The 24,172-nt window shown below is 34.1% G+C and overlaps 1 protein-coding gene across 3 annotated transcripts; it reads left to right on the forward strand.

Moving 5' to 3' along the window:
• The first annotated feature begins 5,795 nt into the window (after positions 1-5,795).
• On the forward strand, positions 5,796-14,686 carry LOC122402210 (E3 ubiquitin-protein ligase AMFR-like). Of its 3 annotated transcripts, none has more exons than XM_043404812.1 (8): positions 5,796-6,186; positions 7,540-7,821; positions 10,912-11,169; positions 12,560-12,715; positions 12,933-13,255; positions 13,333-13,720; positions 13,788-14,038; positions 14,187-14,686. In XM_043404812.1, the coding sequence occupies exons 2-8, from the start codon at positions 7,567-7,569 to the stop codon at positions 14,356-14,358; spliced, it is 1,803 nt and encodes a 600-aa protein (XP_043260747.1). In that variant the 5' UTR covers positions 5,796-6,186; positions 7,540-7,566; the 3' UTR covers positions 14,359-14,686. The 3 variants fall into 3 exon arrangements, with proteins under 3 accessions (XP_043260747.1, XP_043260749.1, XP_043260748.1); XM_043404814.1 differs by having other exon boundaries at positions 13,788-14,014; XM_043404813.1 differs by having other exon boundaries at positions 5,807-5,870.
• The last annotated feature ends 9,486 nt before the right edge of the window (positions 14,687-24,172 follow it).

Here is a 24,172-nt window from a genome sequence, read left to right on the forward strand (position 1 = left end):
GGTCGCTGAACGACTGGACATCAAAACCTCCACTTCCCATGATTGCCACTGTACATACATGGTGAATGGTGGGGGTTGGGCAGTTATGTTACACGCGCAACGCGCTCTACACATACACTGGGCAAAGTAGTATTAACGCATTCGCTTTTTACAATAAATTTATGCAAACTACAATGGGCTAAACAGTGACTCTGCGTGGCAAAAATTGTCCAACTTTAATATTTAGACAAAATTTTATTCTCGACTATTTGGCTCAGATTATTAAATTTTGAAACATTAGAAATATGTAAATGGTTCAATTTTCAATGTTTTCAGTTTCATTTCCTAAAAATTCATTGAATTTTCGTTGGATCCGCGGGACGAGAAAGTAACACGTGCACTCAGAAAAAGAGCAAGGAAAGCTTCCAATTGACAAATCAAAACACGTTTCAACCGCATGGCAAACTGAAGGTTGCTTGTAATAAAGTTTATAAAGGAAGGGGTCAGTTAGTCGATAACCCCGTAGAATGTCCATCCTATCGATTGTCCGAACGTTTTCCAACATAGCGCCTAAATAAACTTGCTTGCACCTTTAATCTTAGGAATAATAAGCAACGTGACTATTTTTATACGTCCATCGAATGGAAAATTAAAATTAACTTCAATTACACGATAAAAATATATTTTACTTTCGATCTGTGATATTGACCTACATTTCTAACTAAATATTCCAGCGATCGGACAAATCTTTCGAAAGCGAAACCGTGAATTATTATCACAATATAATTGTAATATCACACTCGACGTGTTTTCATATCGAGTGCTGTGCATGTAGTTAAATGTTTAAACAGTAGTATTTACTTGTGAATCTTTATCTTAAATAGGAGGTGCCGACAAGTATCTGCTAGAGATTAATTTGATCTCATAGAAAGTTTAATTAATACACCTACCGCATTGCATCGTTATTTTTTATTTCAATTTCTTAAAACCAACGATAACACACAGTGATAAGGTTTATCAATTATTAGTCGATACATATCTGTTTAGATTACAAATAATTGATCGCGTTCTAGACACGTAATCATCAATAATACTTGAATAAGAAAAGCGATAGATCTCGGAGACATAGTTTAAACTTACGATTAGTACATATTTGTTACTATAAAGTCTATCTATTTATCGTCGTATCGATTTCCATCGAAACTCAACACTTTTATCGAATTATGAAACCACTGCATTATAAATATTATATTAATATTGTGAAATGTTACATTTGGGAATTAAATTATACTTATCATATCTGTTTAGAACGGAATATGATTCCACAATCGTATAGCATACCCAAATCCCTTATCGTTTTTACTTACTATATTATTTTGTAAAACATAGAAAGTACTTATTTATCAAAACATGCACGAAGTAAATTAATGATTACAAGGTATATAAAATTGTTAACCAAGCAATTTTCAAATTTGTTTCCGAAGAAGATGATTCAATGCACCGAGATTAACTAGCTCCAATATGTTTTACATTACAAAGGGGAATAATCCGTGGTAAACAACGGTTTATTACTTGTTTACCAACCATTGTTACTTTCAGCCTGGAAAGCAACTTTTTCGATAAAGACTGAGTCAAGGTTGACTCTATTCCCAATCACTGTTATCTCGAAAGTTGATGACACATATCAGTGCGATAAGAAGATTATGTAAATGATAATACTCTAAGAAAAATACCGTAGATCGAGTACATACTCTTTTTCGCTTCAGGCCGGTTTAAAGCTGTTTTCCAACAGCAACACATTATTTTAAGTTCGACATGACACTGTACAAGAATTTGTTTTGATAACATCGTTAAACAACCACGCACGAAAAACAGACCTCGAGAGGAATTATTATTGAAATACAAAATAAATAACAATTCTTTACTCGTCGTTCGATTTTCAAAAAGTACAAGTGTAACGAGGTCTGGTTTAATTATTACACATTTGTGTAATAAAGAAGCGTTGGATTTTATTTTACTCGCGTTCGTCAGCCCTTGCGAAAAGATTAATAATTTAGCCTTGAATGCAGGTTTATTCTAAGGCGGCAAACTACGAGCATCGTTCGTATTCAGCTCTTGAAAAGGATTTGTAAATTTATTCTAAAACGCAGAAAGTAAAAAAGCAAATACGAAGGTGTCCAGTTTAAGAATAAGAAGACAAATTGGTAAAGAGATGTAACTATTAGTATTCATCCGTAGTAATGGAAAAAGGCAGATGGACATGCGTGTACTCAGAAAATTTCAATATGAAGATACGCTTGCGTAACGTAACATTGAAAACGAATTGCTATTTTTGTCACTATTAAGTTCCTTTATTCACGAAAATTATTAATCACGTCCTGTTAAACGTCGAACATTTGCAATGCAATTGCAGAGACAGCGTTACCAGAGTGTATTGTTATGTTTTAATAGTAACAGAACAAAAATTTCATCATAGTAAATTAAAGACTACATGTAATTTACTATAAAGGATGAAGTGGAGTTTGTATTACTTCAGGTAAACGGATATTTATCTTATCGTGAAGATTGTATAAAATTCCATAAACGTCATCCTCATCGATCAAAACCAAACGTGATTATTTTACAGTGTCATTATACTTTATTTTTATTGACACCAGTTTTCATAATTCTAGGCAATTTGTTCAATAAAAAAATGTGAAACTGTACGTAGAAATGCGAGTGTCTTAGAAGTTGTTAATAATCTAGAATGGAGAGTTCATATACGTATACAACAACAAAGACTACGCCTCCAACAATTTTTAGGATAACAAAATACAACATTTACCAAGTACACATTTTATCCTATTGAATATTTATCTTATCTGGCGCTAATAAACTAGTAGATTGTATAGAAAGAAAGATACACATTAAGATCCAGTAAGTCTTTATCTAGGAATTAAGTGCACGCATACATGGTACGTTTTCAAAGATTATTTTCTCGAAAACGTTATTACAACAAATGTTATTTTTCATCTTCGTTAAATTTACTAGTATTTATTATAATGAAATATCATTTGGCAAAAAGAGCAGCGCGAGCAAAGCGCTGCAAGCCCCTTAAAGCTGGCAACATGTTTTGCAAAGATGTATGAAGTACGTTGCAAAATAGTTTCACTGATTCCTGCACGGTTAAACATAAACTGATATTACTTACATTATGCAACTATTACTGTTCAAAACAAAGGAATGTACCTAATAATAGTATACAATGTAAATACTATATACTATATAAATTCAACTAATTATATCTCGATAGTTTGGATTGCAGAGATTATCTAATTGATAGAAATGATAAGAAAAGCTAGTTACAGTATTAGAAAAATTTAAAATTTAAACCGAGAATAAAGAATCAAGTGCAGAATGAAGAAGTCATAAATGTTTTACAGTACACTAACCGTCGTTTTTCAAGTGGCGTACGTATGTATTGTATAATACATGGCAATTTTAAATAGTAGATATAAGTATTACGTAATGATAAACGAACATGGTAAACAATGTAGTTACCATTATCGAAACCAGGATCTTCTCATTACATAAACATTATCAATTTATCGAAAGAAATAAGATCGAATCTTATCTGAAAGTTTTTCGTGGGAGTACTTGCAAGGAATGCTAAACTATTACTGGTCCAGTTATGTAAACCCACAGATTACGTATTTTATAGAAAAAAAACTTATTTTGAATATTCTTCAAGCAGAACATGTACGTATAGTTATTTCTATCGTGGTGGAACGGATCTCGATGCAGGCCATTATTTACTTTCCCATTTGTGTATAACTGTATGACACGATGTCGTGCACACTCGATACACTGTCATAATCTATTGTCTTACTATGCTATTATCTTTTGGTGTCGACTACCAGTTTCTATCAAGTCGTCATAATGATAAGATACTGCAATCGAGAATCCGTGGATATGCTTGTTACGTTTATTGCGTGTGGTGGTAACACATTTACTGCAACACGCTTGTATAACGAACGATATCTAAGGAATCAACGTTATGATATTAATATTATTTTATTTCATATATTTAACTTAGTTTTTTTAAATAAAATCACACCATTCTGCCACCAATATTTCTTCTGCAATTTCTTGAGAAATAAACTTCTCAGGAATCGATAATCGTCACGAGCTTCACCAGTGTCACCTGTTATACTACTTTATCAATTCTTTAATCGTATCGTTTCCGTGTAAAACGTTGTGATTAACATATTTATTACATTTGCAAGGCCGATCACCACTATGTACAATTTCGAGATGAAAATGCAAGCGTCGAGAACGTATATGACAGTAAAATCGAGCGCCTGCTTCTTATATGTATTACATTGAAACGTGAAAATCACTTATTTTGCGCATGTTTATCGCTGTCACAGAAACGTTAAGGAGAGTTAGTTATATAAGATACGGATATACTGATACATAAGAGTTTAAGGCCACTTGGTGTTATTGGGGCATGCCAGTAATGCGTATAAAGCAAAACTATCGATACGGCCTGGTAAATTTAGTAATTCAGTCGAATATTAGTAATCCAGTAAAAAGGAAACAAGATTTAAATAAACGTACAATCTAGTATCATCGATGACATTAGACTATATTAATAGCAATTCTGATATTAAACGGTATAAGTAAAAATTGTCCATCTCCATCGTTGAACGTGATATTACCGTACTCTTTTCTTCGTTTAGGATACTATGAATTTTTTTTAGACACGGACAAACGACGTTGCATGCATGGATTCGCAAAAGGTAAAGAGGATGAAGATGGACGCAAGTAGATTTCGTTTTGTTACTGCGCAACCGAGGGTCCTTAGGTTATCTTATGCCGAGCGAAGCGAGACGATGAAGCTTTATCGTCCAGAGACTCGCTCTGGTTCGCCCAGAATTTTTGTGAAACATACATCAGGAAGACACGAACAGATACGCGTCTCTCTGTTTCATAATTACGTAACATGCACTGGGTAAAAAAGTATTTGTATACTTAGCTTTTAGTGCAATAACTTTATACAAATGACAGACAAACAAAAACTATTTCCATTAATAGTCCACTACGTACAGAGATAACGTGCGAATTAATAATAAAAAGAATATATTACTGCTACTCCAATAACATTCCACCAATTTAAAACATCATAACTTCTGAATGGATCGGAGGATTTTAATGTTTCAAAAGGCAAACGACGCGTATTTTAGTGGGGAATATGTAGAAATTTCAAGACTATTCGAAAAGTTGTTCCTTGACCACGTAAAGTGAGGCAAACCCCATAAAAGTGGTCCAATTTTCAAACGATTGACTACTACAGACTGCTACTCTCTGCTGGTCTCTGCTGACCACTGCTGACCACTTCTGATATATGTATCTTGCAGTGGTCAGCAGAGGCCAGCAGAGACCAGAAGTAGTTTGCAGTCCCTGATGCACCTGGGGTTCCGTCTGACATCTCTGGTCTATGGTTACATCGATTATATCAGCTGATGGTAAACTGTTTTCATAAGTAAAATGTTTAATAAACATTTTCGAAAGATAAATGTACAGTACTCGGAATAGATAAATGTATTGCAAAGTATTGTATAAATAAAGTGCAAGTATTCTTTGCAATTCTTTTAACATCAGCGAAGAAGTAACTACTTGCCACATCGATGAGAAAAGGGGAATTTAAATTTCGCGGGTAGAACAAATGGACAACTATGGACGCCTGACCTAACTAGTTTCTCCCCACTCCGCGACACATATGCAATCGATACTTCTTTATCGACTGTGTACTTAGTCTTCTCGGTGATCTCGAGCATTGCAGTTGTTGTGATACGTTGTGTCATATTGTGTCGCAATAATATCCCGGATCTCCACATAAAGGAACTATAGTGAGAAAAACCGTCTGCTACCTCGGAATCTGTCAAAATACAATAATTTCATGAGCTCAGTCGTACCTGTGTCATGTAAAATCGTGTAGAATCGTATCTATGCTGTTAGATGGTGGACGATTTCGATCGAGAAAGTCTTACTTTCAATAGCCTTCCGGTGTGTCTGTTCTCGTCCGGTATTCTTACCTTCCTTCTCAGTTTTGTGCAGATATGCGTTAGATATATTTTAAGCTGTCAGGAGTTTCATCTTCGAAAATATCTTTTCTTTTTTCGATGATGGATTAAGGGTAACGTGTTCATCAGTCGTTGATTTCAGGTGAGTTCACTTGTTCCGCATCTATGAAGGATTTTTTTATAGTAATGCAATATCAAGTGTGCTCGACTATCTGCAACATGTTATTTGGCATGTGCAATGTAATCTATTCAGATAGTACACAAAAGTTTAATATCAATAATCAAACATCGTACGATCAGAGAGTAAAAGACTGAACAAACGATTATGGAGAGAAAGGATGATAAATTAAGAAAAAGGAATGAAAGATAAAACATGTAAGAACGTGAACGTACCAGAAATTGTTATTTGTCGGAGCATCAATTATTCGATAAATTTGACGATGAATCACTCGCTGGAATTTAAAAAACTATGTTTTTTCGATGTATTATGTTGTACCGAACGCGAATATGTTTTTCCTGTTTGGCGTAATTAATTATATTCGGTGATATGATCGTTTTAAATTCTGTTAAAATTAACCTAAACCTGACGCATTGACTGAATTAAATGTGATTCTCTGACAGACAATGACTACTTTCACATTGTTTTTTCTTTGTTGTTATGTATATAATAACGTTAATAACGACAATAATGATTTTAAAAGAAAGGCTGAATTGGATCGGTTTAATTCTGGTTTTTTTTTAAAGAGCACCCTATTACTTATGTTTGGGTAAAATAACCAATATTGTAATCATTAAATCGCAAAAGTATTAACTATAGATTACATACACAACATTTCTTTTGTTTCTATTACTTTATTATTCTAATAGTATGTGTTAGTTAGTTCCAGGCTATTAAAAGAATGTAGTTTGAAGAAGACCAGATGTTTAGAGATGGGTCATACATGAACAAACAGTTATTATGAACAAGTTTCAATCCAGCTTTTGGTTAAAAATATTTTAGATTTTGTGACAACCAATTGTAAAATAATTCTTAGAATTTGAGTACTCTCTGTTGCTAGTTTTTATATGCTATCAAAGCTTTCGATCGGTACATGCAACAATCTTGATTTATTCCTTACAATGCATGGTAGAACGGTCATAGTATCATCATAACATGTGCAACTTGTATTTCACAGAATGTGAGGATGAAAAGGAATGAATGAAATTGGTACAGGGGCAAGTAGTTTAACATATATGTATTAAAAAGCCTTTTCAGTTTAAATGACTCTTCTCTAAATAAATCGTAAATTAGATAAAGATTGAAGAAACAGTATCATCATAACATGTGCAATTTGTATTTCACAGAATGTGAGGATGAAAAGAAATGAATGAAATTGGTACAGGGGCAAGTAGTTTAACATATATGTAGTAAAAAGCCTTTTCAGTTTAAATGACTCTTCTCTAAATAATTCGTAAATTAGATAAAGATCAAAGAACAATATAAATATATTTTTAGAAGCAAGAGGAAACAAAACGCGCGAAAATGCCGATGGAAATTTTGGACCGACTTCCAATCCCAAATCTGCGAGTTTACACTGCCATCAGTTTCGCCGTTCTGTCTTGTTCGGTGTTTTATGCTGTACAAATTATCAAAGATCCTGCCTGGAAAAGTAATCACACGTATGTCGAAATCGAGAGCAACGTCATGTCCGGTGATGCCGAGTCCGATCCAAGGAATCTCGGAATGCATTTGAAGGAGCTACTCGAATGCATGCTCGACGAACCAATTTGCATCTGGGTAAGTAGTACGCGGCGATTTTATTTTTTCGAGAGTTTGTGAAAGTATCACGAATTAAAAAAAATTAAAAAAAGAAATCTGTTACAAAGAAGACGTCCCGAACTTAGACCCTACCGCGATAGCGGCTTTTGGATAAACGACGATGAATTTTGCTGAACACGAACAAACAAGTAAACCGATTACTACTCGATTGTAAGAGATTAGTAAGTGTGCTTGTGAATTTTTTTTAACAATTTCCCATTCTCGTTTCTTGCAGAACTGTATAGGATCTTATAGCCGTCGTAATTATTATTCAGTTATCCGAGTCACGAATTGATATCAGGAACAAAGGCGTCCCTGGGTTTGACAATTGACTAGCGGGTGTTGATTTGTTACAGTCAATAGCTGTGGCCATTGCATCTCTCGCGTGCCGTAACACGTGCACATTTTGTTTACATCTGGCGACTCGACTCGGTGAACGAACTGTAGACGATCAGGACATCAGAAATTTTCATTCTTTTTTATTTGATCAATAAATAATCCAAACGAATACGATTGTACAATCAATTTATCGATTTTTTAATTTTCTCTTGCTATTATATATTCATTGTTTCATTAAATATGTTGCGGATTTAAAAAATAGAAACAGATAGATGGAACCATATTACGTGTATCGACTCGCGGTTGCAATTTCGATACAGTGTGCCAATCTGAACATTGTCGCTTCGTCCGTGTAGTTTCCTGAATTGGGGAAAGGGGGTGGGGGGACTGACGATGTATTAATTTTAACCCAGTGCTAGTCAAAGTTGCCTCCCGGGAGTGAAATGCTATCCCCACCAAATTGTCCGCTATTACCACGGTACAAAGGCGCGGCTAAATATAATATATCGCACGTGGTGTCTGCTAGCCACTACAGCTAGCCTCATAGTCACTTCTTCGGCATTATGTGGTTTCCTTGATGACGAATGTTGTATATTGTAAAAAAGAAAATGGTTAGAAAGGAAAGCAGGCACACAAGTGGCCCCTAAGTTAGCCAATACAAATTTTTACCATGGTCATGGTCACGGCACCGAAATAGGATCTATGATCGTCTTAATAGGGTTGCTTAACTCTTTGATATACGATTTAGTTAATATGCAATGGCCACAAAGAAGCAGTAGAATGTATTATCGTTAAAATAACGTAACAATGCAGTAATAAGTGTTATATACATACTGCAATGTTTGCACATCCAAAAATTTTACTAAGAACAAAACAGTCGAAGTGTTTGGTTCAAACTAAAATTAGCTATTCGTTCGACTCGTTTGGCAAACATTAACATTGACAGTGCATTTGTTACCACTTGCTTCCTACTTCTTTTGCCAAATAGGAAGACGCTATTCCGCAGTGAGTTCAAGGCATCTCATAAACAAACGGTACAATGGAAATAAATATTTAAGATTGCAAATAATCTGGGCAGCTCTGAAAAAGTATCGAAATGCATACATTTTATTTGATCTTTGCACCCCTTGATTTATTTACATTCATTAATTAAATAAATACTACCATGACGCAAACGAAGCCGATAAAAAAAAATTAGGAGAGATTTGACATTGATGTCGATGCAACTTTCGGCTATAGACTTATAAATTATGTATGTGTATTGTCTTTTATAAGTTGTTACGTTCAGTGTAAAACTTTCCCGGAGAAAGTTAGGTTTTTAGAATCTGTTATACGAGCCCTTGAATTCATACTCGTATTTTTACAGAGTGTTCGGCCATCCCTGGGAAAAATTTTAATGGGGGATGATTCTAGAGGCCACAATAAGACGAAAATCAAGAATACCAATTTGTTGATGGAGGCTTCGTTAAAAAATTATAGAAACATTTCCGCCCACACAGTATATTTTCGGTAACGAATTTTTTTCTCGAAAGTGCGTAGAATTTCGAAGGTATGTCTATTGACAAAAAATGGTTGTAATTGCCCCCTGAAAATGAAAATAATTTTTTCAGAACGATTTGAAAATTTTTTTTTCGTCGAAAAATTGAGGCACCCCCCGTCGATTTTTCTTAAAAATATGTTTTTCATTTTTAATCATTTGGTTTGACGTCCTACAGAAAAGTTGTCTAATACTTTTTTGTAAGTACCCATGAGCTCTGCTTCAGAAAAAAACTTTCATTGAAATATTTTCACTATTGTAGGAATTATGGCTGTTTGAAAATTGGACCGTTTTTATGGGGTTTTTCTAACTTTACGGGGTTAAGGATCAACTTTTTGAATATTTTTGCGATTTCTACATATTCTATAGCAAAATACGCGTCGTTTGCATTTTTGAAAATTAAAATCCTTCAATCCGTTCAGAAGTTATGACATTTTAAAGATTCGCATGAAATTTTCGGGCAACATTTCTGGCCATAAGTTACATTTTCGATTAGGAATTTTTTTCTCAAAAGTGCGTAGGATTTCGGGGGTATGTCTAATGACCAAAAATGTTTGTAATTGACCCCCGCAACTGGAAATAATTTTTTCAGAACGATTTGAAAATTTCTTTTGCCGAAAAATTTCACACCTTCTCGAATTTTTTTCTCGAAACTGGCTAAGATATCGAGGATATGTCTATTGACCAAAAATGATTGTAATGGACCCCTGCAAGTGAAAATAATTTTTTTAGAACGATTTGAAAATTTTTTTTTGCCGAAAAATTTCACACCTTCTCAAATTTTTTTCTAGAAAGCGGGTAGGATTTCGAGGGTATGTCTATTGACCAAAAATGTTTGTAATTGACCCCCACAACTGAAAATAATTTTTTTTAGATCGATTTGAATTTTTTGAATTTAATTGTTAATAACTTTTTAACGAAGCCTCCATCAATAAATTGATATTCTTGATTTTCGTCTTATTTTGCCCTCTAGAATCCCCCATTAAATTTTTTCCCAGGGGTTATTTTACATATTTCGTAATAATATTTTTATTTAATTGTACAAATTTATTTACACGCATTTTAATCTTAATAGTAAGTACATCAACCCTATTTCGTATGTCTGAAGCGAATGTGTTGAGAGAGCCCTATTTTAGTAAAAATTCGTTGAAGAATGAACAGCATTGTTAGTTGAATTTTATTGTTGTTTTCAGACTCTGATCAATATGGCGTATTGCGTATTAATCCTTCTGGGCAAATCGATCCAGAAGCTCGTGTTTGGTGAACTTCGAGCATCGGAGAGGCAACATCTGAAGGACAAGTTTTGGAACTTTGTGTTTCACAAATTCATCTTTCTATTTGGTGTGCTGAATGTTCAGTACATGGACGAAGTTGTCCTTTGGTGGGCATGGTTCACCGCGCTTGGCTTCCTAAGTCTACTCAGTCAACTCTGCAAGGATCGATTCCAATACGTAAGCGACATTGCTATACTTCTATAACATACACAACTATCGGAAAGCTGCATTTGAAACAGTGACGTAGGAAATTTAACTTCGACGAGGTTAACGTGTTTTGATACTTTCGCTACGAAAAAGGCGGGAGAAAGTGGCGGGAAATGTTGTACGACTTATGACATATTAATTAAGAAATCGATAAAAACATGAGAAAGTTTTGGATACAACGTTGAAACTTCGATAGAACGTACGCAATAATACCCGCCAAAATATCTTTTCCAAATGAACCGAGTGCAAATATTTCGATCCATAGATCGAACACGTCACAAAGCTGACTGATTTTAGAGACGAACGAGTCTGGGTTAGAATACGTTTCTTAGGGAACAGTTGCATTGTTTTATCTCGTGCATCGCACTACCGGTTATCTTTTATTTACGCGTGATATGTGTCTAGAATCAATATGTTGCTCATTTGTTTAGCAAAGTTTTCTACGTTCGCAAATGGGTATAGTTCGAACAGTTGGCACTGCAACGAAATACCAATAGAACCATCGTGATGCAATTTCGTGCAAACGAAAGGCTTTAATGTGAAAATTTTTATTCACAGTATTATCTCCAAAGATTAGCGGTACGAGGATACACGAGAAAATTTCATTATTTCTTTCTATACGATTCAAGCTTATCGGGGGAAAAATGACCTTGAGAAAGAATTCTTATTCGATCGTAATATTTTTCCTATCATAAACAACGCAGATGGTCACAAGCTGAACATACGAATGCACAAGACTTTAAGCATAACAAAATTTTAGTTAACTTTTATTTCGAACTTCAAAAATTCGTCAGAAATGACGAAAGGAAGTATTGTCAGGGAAATACGTAAACAATAAGTAAATCGTCTTCATTGGATGACGAATTCTGTAACACAAAAATACAGAATCTCGTGACTTCGTTATGCAATGAATTCGTGTGAATCCCGTTAGTATAATCGAATAGAGATAACTAGGTTATACTACTCTTCGTTACACGACATTAGTTTTCCTTGGTTTGCTTCATACAATACCGAACATAATATTTTATGTACGAACATTTATTACTAGAAATATTGTTTGTATCACTTTATTTAGAATGCCTTACAGATCTACGAAAAACGGAACGCAATTGATAGAAAATATACGATTAATAAAAATGTATTCTAAAATCATACTCCTGCTGCACCTTCTAAATATCCCAAGAAAAAAATAGATTCTTTTAATATTCGTTGACTCGTCGAATCCCATGAATATTTCTCTTTAAATAAAAGAGATGTTTAGAGTTTAGAAATAAGAGTCCTATCCTGGTCCAAGAGACCTTTTTATTAATAAAATTGCTATATAGTTTTAACTAATAATGGCTTTGTTATCGTTCTTTAGTTATCCTTTTCACCAACTACACCAGGCTGGAGTCATGCAAAACTTCTTGGACTTCTCGCTGCGATTCTAGCGTTATCTTCTTTCATGCTGCTACTATGGACAGCCGCAGCTTTCTTCTTTGTTTCGTTCAACACGTTTGTCTTCACAGCAGCAGAGGTAACACCAATTTCATATATCAATTCCATTAATTGATTCAATCATATTTGTATATAACTTCAGGTATCTGGCATTAAAGTCAGGCGTAGCAAAAACTGCAGAAACTTTCAGGGTGATCCAACGCTACAAAATATTTAACCATAGAATTAGTATTTAAGAAAGTTTAAAAGTACAGGAGAAAGATGTAACAATGATGTTTTAATTTCCTTGTTAACAGTGCATTCTATTAGGTGTGAGAACAATTCGCGTAATGGTGCGTTACATTATTCACCTGTATGATACGCGAGGAGCTGGAACCCCTTTCCAACGTTCTTGGGACAAGAGAGGTCTTTTAACGTATTATACAGATCTATTGGCAGAGCTAATAATATTGGCTATAAACTTCCTCCATCATGTCCACATGCTACTTTGGAGCAACATCTTTTTGAGTATGGCCTCCCTTGTAATATGCATGCAGCTTAGGTACCTTTTCTACGAAATACAGCGGAAAATTACAAAGCACAGAAACTATCTTGCTGTCTTGAATCATATGGAACAGAAGTGAGCATACCTTATAAATTTGCTTAATAGACAGTATCTTAGTAGATTTGAATAATCCATTTGTATATTTATTTCAGTTATCCAATGGCAACGCAAGAGGAACTGGCAGAGAACTCGGACAATTGCGCTATTTGTTGGGAGAAAATGGAAACCGCTAGAAAACTACCGTGTAGTCATCTCTTTCATAATTCTTGTTTACAATCCTGGCTGGAGCAAGACACGTCTTGCCCTACCTGTAGACTTGCTTTGAACATGCAACCGAATCATCGCGAGAACACGCAAGAACTATCGACGGAACCACAGACACCAGCCAGACGAAACGAAAATCATTTCTTCCATTTCGATGGCTCGAGATACGTCTCTTGGTTACCGAGCTTCTCCGTCGAAGTTTCTCACAACAGATTACGTGGAAATATTTCTACCATCGCGCACAACAACTCCCAAATGGACGCTATGATCAGACAGGTGAGATCTGCTTTGAGTTGCCATTTGTCTAGGAATTTTCAAAGTTATCGACGTATTATTAAAACAGGTGCAGCAGCTGTTCCCGCATTTTCCTCGCAACCTGATTGTAGAAGATCTCAGAGTAACGAGATCGGTTGAATGGACCGTTGAGAACATTCTTGATGGAGTGCTGATACCGCCTCATCATTTAATCGAAGAACCGCATTCGGAATCCGTCTCTCAGATCCATACGAACACTACTGAGATCAGTGTCTCCTTAAACACCGTTTCAACGCCGCCACCCTCCGACCCAAGGTTTGACATTCCTATTGCTGACAGGTAATTTTGTTTCTTTATTACGTAGATACTTGTGCTACTTTACTTTGCCAAAGACACGAAGTAATCGTTCGTAGAGCTTTAAAAAATTTGTCTATGAATTAACATACTGTGTAGATGTTTTATAAAAGTTCATATCGATAAATTTCAGCGGCGAGGAACCTTCCAGTTTAGGAGGACGATTTTCGAAATCCTCGACCGAGAGAGAGCTGATCCTCCAACGTCGTAAAGAACACATGATACTCGGTGCCAGGAGGAGATACTTCGAGAAACGTCGAAAAAAGCATGAAACTGACCAGCGTGTCTCCAATGCCATCTCTTAAACACAGAGAACTATTGTTAATACAAAGTTTGATTTGTCGTGCTTCGTAGCAGCTATCTTCTTTGAAGTTTGTACGACTGATTTCCTTTGGTAACGCGTCCATAGACGTCTACTTATTTTTTCATTCTTTTCATTTACAAGCCTGGCTTCTACTTAGTTTTGAGAAAACTACGATTCCTTATCCAGTGTGTTTGTTCCTGAGATTTTTTTTTTTTTTAACAATCTTAATTTTTACTATACTTAAGAAAAATAATTTTTTAGAGATACAAATTTTCAATTAATTTCTCCCTTTAGTTTCCGTAGACATCTTTGCTTGGCATCGTCGAATATTTGCAGTTCTACCTTTATTCGATTTTTAGAAATAGATTTCTCAAAAATTGTATGCTTCTTTTTCTTGAGAAAAATACTTTCCTTAAGAATATACGTTTTTTTATTCTCAAGTAAAAAATAAAGACGATGAACTTAAAGTATTAATTGTTTAATTCTTTAGTGATAATAAGGAAAAAATTAACTTAAAAGTATTACTTGCTTAATTATTTTTTAATTCTTTATTTATTAAAGTAATCGATAAGTAACGTAACGATTTCAAAAATATCGAGTTTTCTTTTTTTTTATTTTCTTTTTAAATAAATCTTCCCAAGATACTTCATATTATATTTTTTAAAAAAATATGTCATTGGGAAATTTAATCTTTTCATACTTTAGGGAAATAACTTTTTACTGAAATTAATAGTCTTAATTTCGGATAAAAAGTTGCTTAGAATTTTTCATTTCATTTTCTTAAGAGAAATATTTTTCTTGAGAATCTTAATGTAATTCCAATTTTAGTGTATTCTTTAGAATTTTTGTTTTCCGTTCGTAAGAGAAATAGTTTTCTTAAGAATAGGAAAAGAAGATTTTAAGATTAATATCGACTGGTTGTGAATTATATACTCATCGGTGGATTAGAGGACTGATAAAGATAAGAATGTATTGTCGAAGGCAACATCTTTTTTCCACGTTCTATTTCATATAAATAAAGAATAAAAACATTTAGCGTTTTTACTAGTGAATGGTTATTATATTTTTTTGTTATTAATTTTATTGTAATATTTAATGTTTGATTTTAGACATAAGTAATTGCAAGTAAATATTTAAAACACATATGTTTGCAAATAAAATATTATTTATTATGGTATAACAAAGAGAAATTCGTTTTTTTCTTAATAGAACTACAGCATTCGTTATAAACATTAGAAGCATATTTTCTGAGCAGTGTTTTCTTTTCTTTAAAAAGCACTATTTTTAATTGTATCTAAATGTTGATGGAATACAAGCCCAGGAAAAGTTTCACATAGAAAAAGTAACTCGGAGTAGAATATGTGAAATAAATAATTTCTTTGATAAAGTGTTTTTTGTTTTCGAATACCCTTTTGCTATTTTCTGTTAGAAATGTATACAATGAAAAGCACCTAGTACTGCTCACAACGAATAAAAATCTAAAAGAATGAATCATTCAAATGCCATGAAGTCATGTAAATTGTGAAATTTTTCGAACATGTTAAAAATATTTATATTTGTTGTATTCTGCTGCAAACTGTTCTGTTTCCCAGCTGTTAGGGTACACGACAATAAATTATGCGTCGTTTAAAAGTTCTGAAGATCTTAAATTTGGATATTAACGTGTCTAGATTTTTTTTTTAAATTAAATTATGTATGTAACGAACAATACGTATCCTTTTATTACTTTTAGCATATTTGTAAAGAATGTGTAAAACACTTACACACAGTTACAGCTACTGTAATAAGAACCAAAGTATGTATTGCGCTTTTTAAAATAATTACGTTTTAAAACATGAAAAGTAATTCTGATACATTCGTGTTATTTCACACATTAATTACTCGATTTTCCATGTTTTTTTGTTCACTCTAAACACCACGGAAACGTCAAGTTATCATCAATTGTCCAAATTATAGTGTAAAAAATAAAAACATTCAATACTTGAACAGTCTAATTATTATTTTACTGTGTTCCCATTAACATTAATGTTGCTCAGAAGTTTATACATATCAGGGTTTATGTATTTACTTTAAAAGAAGTGTTTATTTCTGTATTTAGAAATGTTTAAACTATTTCTTATGTTTATATTAATAATAAATCATAATTATAATAAATGCATGTCCCCCGAACGTTTTATTTATATTCTCCACAATCTTCCCCATTCATTCCTTAATTTTTTACAAATTCTAAACGTATTTTCATATAATTATTGAGTTATAAACAATTACTGGAAGCCAATAGTTATTTTAATATTGCGCTTATTTTTTTCTAATATTGGGCAAAAAAGTGACAAACTACGGTATCGCCATCTAATATCAGAAAATCGAACTCAAAAAATCGTCCCAGGATCACAGAATGTAGGAGGAGGTATCCGGAGTACAGCTACCCCCACTCCTACTACCCCCGCTTTGAATGCCATCTAGTTGCAAAAAGAGCAAACCATTGCTCGACAAGTTCAAATGTTCTCCACTAGATGGCACCACAATAGCAACCCCCCACCATGCAATAAATCGCGGCTGTCAATGAACTACGACTCGTTAATTAACTAATTACTCTTTTCCTGGGGTTCATTCATGAACTTTTAGGGTTTAATAATATAGCTGAGACCCTTGGCAACATTCAAGGATAGCTATTCCAGCCGTGGCATGCGTTATTAAATAGTTATTAATCAATACCGGGAAGCCGGCACACGGTTTCGAACTTTTTAACGCGTCACCTAAGGGATCTATCGCTAATACCTAATTAATTAGAGCGTGGAGCGAGGTAAAACTGGTCCTCGAATGTGGCCAGGGATGTCCTCTAGGTTCCCTAATAGCCAAAATATGCGTGTCATTGTTGAAAAGTTGATAATTCATCGATTAAAGGGGACGGTGATAGAGCCGTAAATGTTCCGGCTTCCGATATTTGTTAATAACTATTTAATAACGCTTGGCGTGGCTATAAAAAGTATCCTTGAAGGTTGCCAGGGGTCTATACTACATTCTTCAATTGTAAAAGTTCATAATTTATTGCTAGAAGGAGAGTTATTAATGAATAATCGAAGGCTATGTGTATCAGGTATAGGAGGAGTGGTTCGAAACTCTGATGTTAGATGGCGACACTATATTTCGGCAAAAAAGTGACAAACGACAGTATCGCCATCTAATATCAGTGTTTCGAAGTCAAAAAATCGTCCCAGGATTACAGAATGATAGTGGAGGTATCCGAAGTACAGTTACCCCCACCCCTCCACCACCTGATATACATAGCCTTGATTATTCATTAATTACTCGCTTTCCAGGAATAAACTATGAACTTTTAGAATTGAAGAATGTAGTATAGACCCTTGGCTAGATTCAAGGATAGTTTTTAGAACCATGCCATGCGTTATTAAATAGTTATTAACAAATTCCGGAAGTCGGAACATTTACGGCGGTGTCACCGTCTCCTTTAATCGATGAATTATCAATTTTTCAACAGTAACACGCATATTTTGGCTATTAGGGATCCTAGTAGACATCCCTGGCTACATTCAAGGACCAGTTTTACCTCGCTCCTTGCTCTAATTAATTAATTATTAGCGATAGATCCCTTAGGTGTCACGTTAAAAAGTTCGAAACCGTGTGCCGGCTTCCCGGTATTGATTAATAACTATTTAATGACGCATGCCATGGCTATAAAAAGTATCCTTGAATGTTGCCAAGGGTCTCAGCTATATTATTAAACCCTAAAAGTTAATGAATGAACCCCAGGAAAAGAGTAATTAGTAAATTATCGAGTCGTAGTTCATTGACAGCCGCGATTTATTGTAATGGTGGGGGGCCTCTATTGTGGCGCCATCTAGTTGCGGAACATTGAAACTTGTCGAGCAATGGTACACTATTTTCACCACTAGATGGCACCCAAAGTGCGATACCTCCTCCAACATTCTGTGATCCTGGCACGATTTTTTGAGTTCGAATTTCTGATATTAGATGGCGATACCGTAGTTTGTCACTTTTTTGCCCAATATTAGTTATTATATGGTATATTTTTATTAATCGTTTATAACTAATTAATTACATGAGAAAATGCGAGTAAAGGCAGAGAATGTAAATAAAAAGCATGTAGAATAAATAATGGCCTTTAAATTGTTTATTAATAAAAACATAAGGAATGTTTTACACTTTTAACACGTTTTACACGAAAAAATGCGAGTAAAGGCAGAGAATGTAAATAAAAGGCATGTAGAATAAATAATGGTCTTTAAATTGTTTATTAATAAAAACATAAGGGATGTTTTACACTTTTAAAATTCTATTATCTTAACAAACTCGTTTTATAAGGAATATTTTACACATTTCTAACTCTATTAAATAAATAATACAATCTTGATAGCTCCTTTTATTGTATATTGTTCGTAGGTCACAGGTGCTCGATAAAAATCATCCAGAAGTAATTTTATAATGACCTGAAATAAATAATAAATTGTCAATACTATTTCCAAGTATTTTTATTTGTAAATTGCCTTTCCACGATAGTAATGGAGTTGATCATTAGTCCGTGCATTAACAATTACCTCTCATTACATAATTACAATGGTTAAATAGCTCAGACACGTGTTTAAAACATGTGATCCCATTTTATTTCTAATCTGGATAAGTGTATACTTTTGCTGATACATAATACGTTGCTGCATAAGCTTTGCTATTGCCACGTGTCTCTGAAATGTAAAAAGTAATCGAAACTTATCGTTAAAATGTAGCAAACGAATCAAATTGATACTCAACTATATACAATCACAAATTATATCTACTTTCCTTTTATTCTATATTTATTACATTTCTCTAGCTCTCGTATAAACGAAATGCATTGCTTCTCTCTATTCTGAAGCTTTATTTATCGTTCTTTTAATTTGAACGATATTTAGACCAACTTAAATATAATTAAAAACACCATTTATAGAATTTTTAATTTGGAATCACGATTGTTGGAAATGTATCCGCTGGAGGGCATGGCGTATGGTGTCTATGGCGTTCATTTCCGGTTACAGTTATAGCAGAGTTTGTTTCTTTTGTCCCCTCGTTTTTATATTTTAATAAAACTGAGATAATCTTGTGTGGTGTTGTGTTTCTATCCAGAGAATAAATTTTCCATATCCTAGAGTGGAATTCGGAAGAGTGAGTTAAACCAAGCAACGAGCTAATAACAAGTATATTAATATTTTATGTTCCGAGAGAGGAATCGTGCTTAAAATGGCTTAAAATAAATGCACGATCGAGAGAAAAATTACAACCTTTTACGTTCCTTTAATGCGTTAGCAGTAGATCGTAAATTCGAAGAATATTACGTCATATCGTCTATTTTAAAATTCTCGTTCGACGCGATGAGACTGCATTTCCGTCGTGCTATAATTTTTAGTACGAACGCAGACAGCGTTATGAAAATCGTACAGAAATGTCAACAAAAATCATGCTCGTAGGTACGCATGTCTGACAAGCAACGTTTATCGTCTGTCTTGTTACAAATTTAGAAACTATTCCGCTTATTTTAATTATTAAGAGATCTTTAAGCTTCTGGGCCCATCGTATCTGTTTGCGAATCGATTCGAACAATCGATTGAAGTTTCGTTGCATACTATGCGTTCCTTTTAAGGTTAATGCGTAGATGTGTTATGCAACGTGACTTTAACTATCATGAAAACTGTAGCTCGCAAACAAAGGAACGTAATTGGGAAAGATGATACTGAAAATAGACCGTTCCTCGTAACAACCACTTTGTTACTTATTTAATACATAGCGAATACGAGATATTGGGAGGAGGAGGAAGAGAGGAAATGTAGGATGTGCGGGGGGGAAGAAGAGACGTGGGAGCACGTCTTGGATCGGTGTGTTGGGGATGAGGCAGAGGAAAAGGGGATTGGGGAAAAGATAAGGGAAATTTTGGACGAAGAAGGGAAAGGGGAGGGATGGATGAAAAGACTGGAGGAAAAGAGGAGAGAGAGAGAGAGGAGGAAAGGGGGGAGAGAGTTTAGGAAGGAGGGAGGTAGGAATGGAATGAAAGGAGGGAAAGGGAAGTCGAAGGCGGTGGAGGCGGGCGGGGAAATACGGAGGCGTAATTTTAAGGTAATTTTAAGGTAATTTTAAGGTAATTTTAAGGATAGAAAATAGAAAGCGAAGCGAGGCAAAGCGAGGCGAGAGTAGCGAGCGGGCAAGGCGTGTAGGTTAAGGCTAGGTTAAGAGTAGGTTAAGCGGAGGGAAGGAGAGGGGAGGAAAGCGAGTGAAGGAGGATGGGTGGAGGATAGAGAATAAGTTAGTTTAAGGAGGAATTGTGAGGGAAAGGAGGAGAGACTATGTAACCCTAAGGGGAACAATAAATACATACTACTACTACTACTACTACATAGCGAATACGGGAAATCCCAACTACTCTAATCTCCCTCCACATCTGCACGTGCGTGAAAATGTGCATTACGGGGAACTTTTCAATTATCTTGTACGGTATACTTTAAAAAAACATTCCTATATTTTTCAGCTATGGAAAATTCAGACACGCGAGCCTCTGTGTCATTCGTATATGGAAAATTCAGGTAGCAGCACCTGTCAAGAGGTATCCTAACCTGTTTATTCTTCCATTATTACTAATCACGTTTCTTAATGCACTTGTATTTTATTTCTGTTGCAGTCTCTGATTGTAATTCGACACCATGCATTATTTTATTGCGTAAGAAGTAGTGTATACGTGTGTATGTGTGTGTGTGTGTGTGGAGCAAACGTGGAACACCCAAAGGCGGGAAAGAATAGTCGTGGAGAGACGAATGACGAGCGGGAAAAACGAAGGAATGAATGAATAAAGAACGTGAAATTAATAAAGGTATTTGTGAAAGCAGTTGTATTTTAATTATTGCTCGTAACTTATTAACCATCGTGTCGAGTGTATTAAAAATTTTAATGGGAGCTTCTGGAGGCCAAAATAAGACGAAAATCAAGAATATCAATTTCTTGTCTAAGGCTTCATTAAAAAGTTATTAAAAAATTAAATAAAAAATTTCAAATGAATCTGAAAAAATTATAATTAGTTACAGGGATCAATTACAAGCATTTTTGGTGAATAGACATAACCACGAAATCATAACCATTTTCGAGAAAAAAATTCGAGAAGGTGTGAAATTTTTAGACGAAATTAAAAAATTTCAAATCATTCTAAAAAAATTATAATTTGTTACAGGGATTAATTACAAGCATATTTGGTCGTTAGACATACCCTCTAAATCCTGACCATTATCGAGAAAAAAATTCGAGAAGGTGTGAAATTTTACAACAAAATTAAAAAATTTCAAATCGTTCTGGAAAAATTATAATTAGTTACAGGGATTAATTACAAGCAATTTTGGTGAATAGACATACTCTCGATATCCTAACCATTATCGAGAAAAAAATTCGAGAAGGTGTGAAATTTTGAGGCAAAATTAAAAAATTTCAAATCATTCTAAAAAAATTATAATTAGTTACAGGGATCAATTACAATAATTTTTGGTCATTAGAGATACCCTCGATATCCTATTCATTTTCGAGAAAAAAATTCGAGAATGTGTAAAATTTTTAGTCGAAATTTAGAAATTTCAAATCATTCTAAAAAAATTAGTTTCAGTTTCAGGGGTCAATTGCAATCATTTTTGGTCATTAGACATACCCGCGATATCCTAACCATTTTCAAGAAAAAAATTCGAGAAGGTGTGAAAGTTTTAGGCGAAATTAAAAAATTTCAAATCATTCTAAAAAAATTATTTTTGTTTGCAGGGGTCAATCGGAATCATTTTTGGTCATTAGACATACCCTCGATATCCTACCCACATTCTATAAAAAAATTCAGAACGATTGGAACTTTAAACGTTAATAACTTTTTAACAAAACCTTCAGCAACAAATTAGTATTCTTGATTTTCGTGTTATTTTGTCCTCTAGAATCTCTCATTATAGGGAAAATTTACATACATATTAATATTCATATGTATATTTTTATTCATTTATTGAATTTTTCATAATCGTTAACTAATTTTTTTATCTACTTGCATATCTTTTCTATAAAAGAAGTTATCATTAAATATAGGAGTAATTGCACTTTTATACGTGCAAGGAATTTTGTTCTTTTCTTTGTCGTATTAACAAAATATTTCCCATAACCGTTGACTATGGATCTCTGCTCTTAAATGTACCAATCGTATACATTATTCTTTAAATTCAACATGTAGTACGTGCGTCACTGAAGCAAATGAAACAATTGACCTTCTCATTCGAAGTGGTCACCAATGACGATTAATTCCTTAATGTTCTTCGGAGGAATCGTGCGAAATTCTTGTGCAATCGTAATGCCATATTACACGAAGTATACGTTAGAAATCCACGCAAAGTTTGCGCTACAGAGACAAGTTTTATTATATTTCATTTCCTACATTAACAAAAAAAGCCACAATGTTTACGAAATTAAATACAACGCATAATTAAATAAAAAAAACGAACGTCTCGATCTTTTCAACAGAAAAGGAAATAAAAAAACAACGCTAGTGTTTTCTCTCGCTGATATCTTTTGTTGAAATATAAAAGTCGTTTCTTTTATTATAAAAAATCGTGCTTTGCGTAAGATGTTTTGCATCGTTAAAAATAAATCCAGAGACTATGTTAAACGCGTAAAAATAACAAAGGGATTATCGTTTATCACGTTTCGAGTATTAAACAAAAATTTAAATAGATATTCGTATGTTCGAAGAGACGAGAAGCTGGCTGGTCTGACTAGTTATAGTATAATCTACTTGCAATAGTTCTTGGAAGATGGATCTATATGAAGTAGATTATACTATAACCAATCAGACATGCTAGCAAATGCTGCAATTACAATATGTTTTCTTTTTTTCGTAAACATACTTAAATTAAATTGTAAAAGAGCATTGAAAATAGTATTGATCAGCGAATTATACAAAAATTAACGTAAGAAATTGCTGTTGACGTATAACATTTTCTTTACTTTGACGTAAACGACACGCAAATAGGTCTCGATGTAACAAATATCGAAGACTTATTTGAATATATTAATTATTAATCTTTTTTAAAACATCTTTATTTTTACTCCTAATAAGAAATTCAATACATTCGTCATCGAAACACTGATGACTGAAAAATTGTTCGTTTAACTGTTAATGGCTTATTCGATGAATGATTATTTCTAAATCAGGGACTTTTGGGGATAATTGGGGTTTATGGTTTGGCTTTCTTTTCCATATCGTTTAGAAGTAAGGTTTCAAAACTTGGAATCCTTTGGAATATTCCCTGACTCACTCGTATAATGCAAGCTATAATTTAACGCGAAACGAAAAGCCCGCCTAGTCATTGACACTGAGACACATGTGTTACGATGACAGTGGCCTAGAATTCAAGGACACCCGTCGAATGTGTATTATACTCGAAGCAAAGATCGCGACCGATGGGACAACTTGGCAGGCACTTTCACTTTAATAAAGATAGTTGAATGAAACCGTAAGAGTAACTCGAGTGTCGCGAGTAAAGCGTGAAGGCTGTCCATTTCTAGGTCGCTGCCACCATTCCCATCAATCTACACCTTTTCCGAAACACTTTCTTCCGCAAACTGTTAAACGATTATTCCAAAAAAGCAACATCCTTTCGATAGAAACTCTAATTTTGCCCTTAACTTGTTCGGTAAATATTTCAGGAGGTAAATCAACGAGGTACACTTTTCTACATTTATTATTAACATATTTAAGAACACGTTTATCGATGGAAAATTTTGTTCAGAATCAAATCTTA

The sequence above is a fragment of the Colletes gigas genome, unplaced genomic scaffold (genome assembly GCF_013123115.1).
Source record: "Colletes gigas isolate AHSC1104 unplaced genomic scaffold, ASM1312311v1 Colletes_gigas_Sc00034, whole genome shotgun sequence".
Classification (NCBI taxonomy): Eukaryota; Metazoa; Arthropoda; class Insecta; order Hymenoptera; family Colletidae; genus Colletes; species Colletes gigas.

What these genes read in the sequence shown, in the direction of transcription:
- LOC122402210 (XM_043404812.1), top strand. Translation starts at nt 7,567, where the DNA reads ATGCCGATGGAAATTTTGGACCGACTTCCAATCCCAAATCTGCGAGTT. An exon ending in ACGAACCAATTTGCATCTGG is followed by an intron (nt 7,822 to 10,911) that starts GTAAGTAGTACG and finishes TGTTGTTTTCAG; the next exon opens with ACTCTGATCAATATGGCGTA. An exon ending in GACATTCCTATTGCTGACAG is followed by an intron (nt 14,039 to 14,186) that starts GTAATTTTGTTT and finishes GATAAATTTCAG; the next exon opens with CGGCGAGGAACCTTCCAGTT.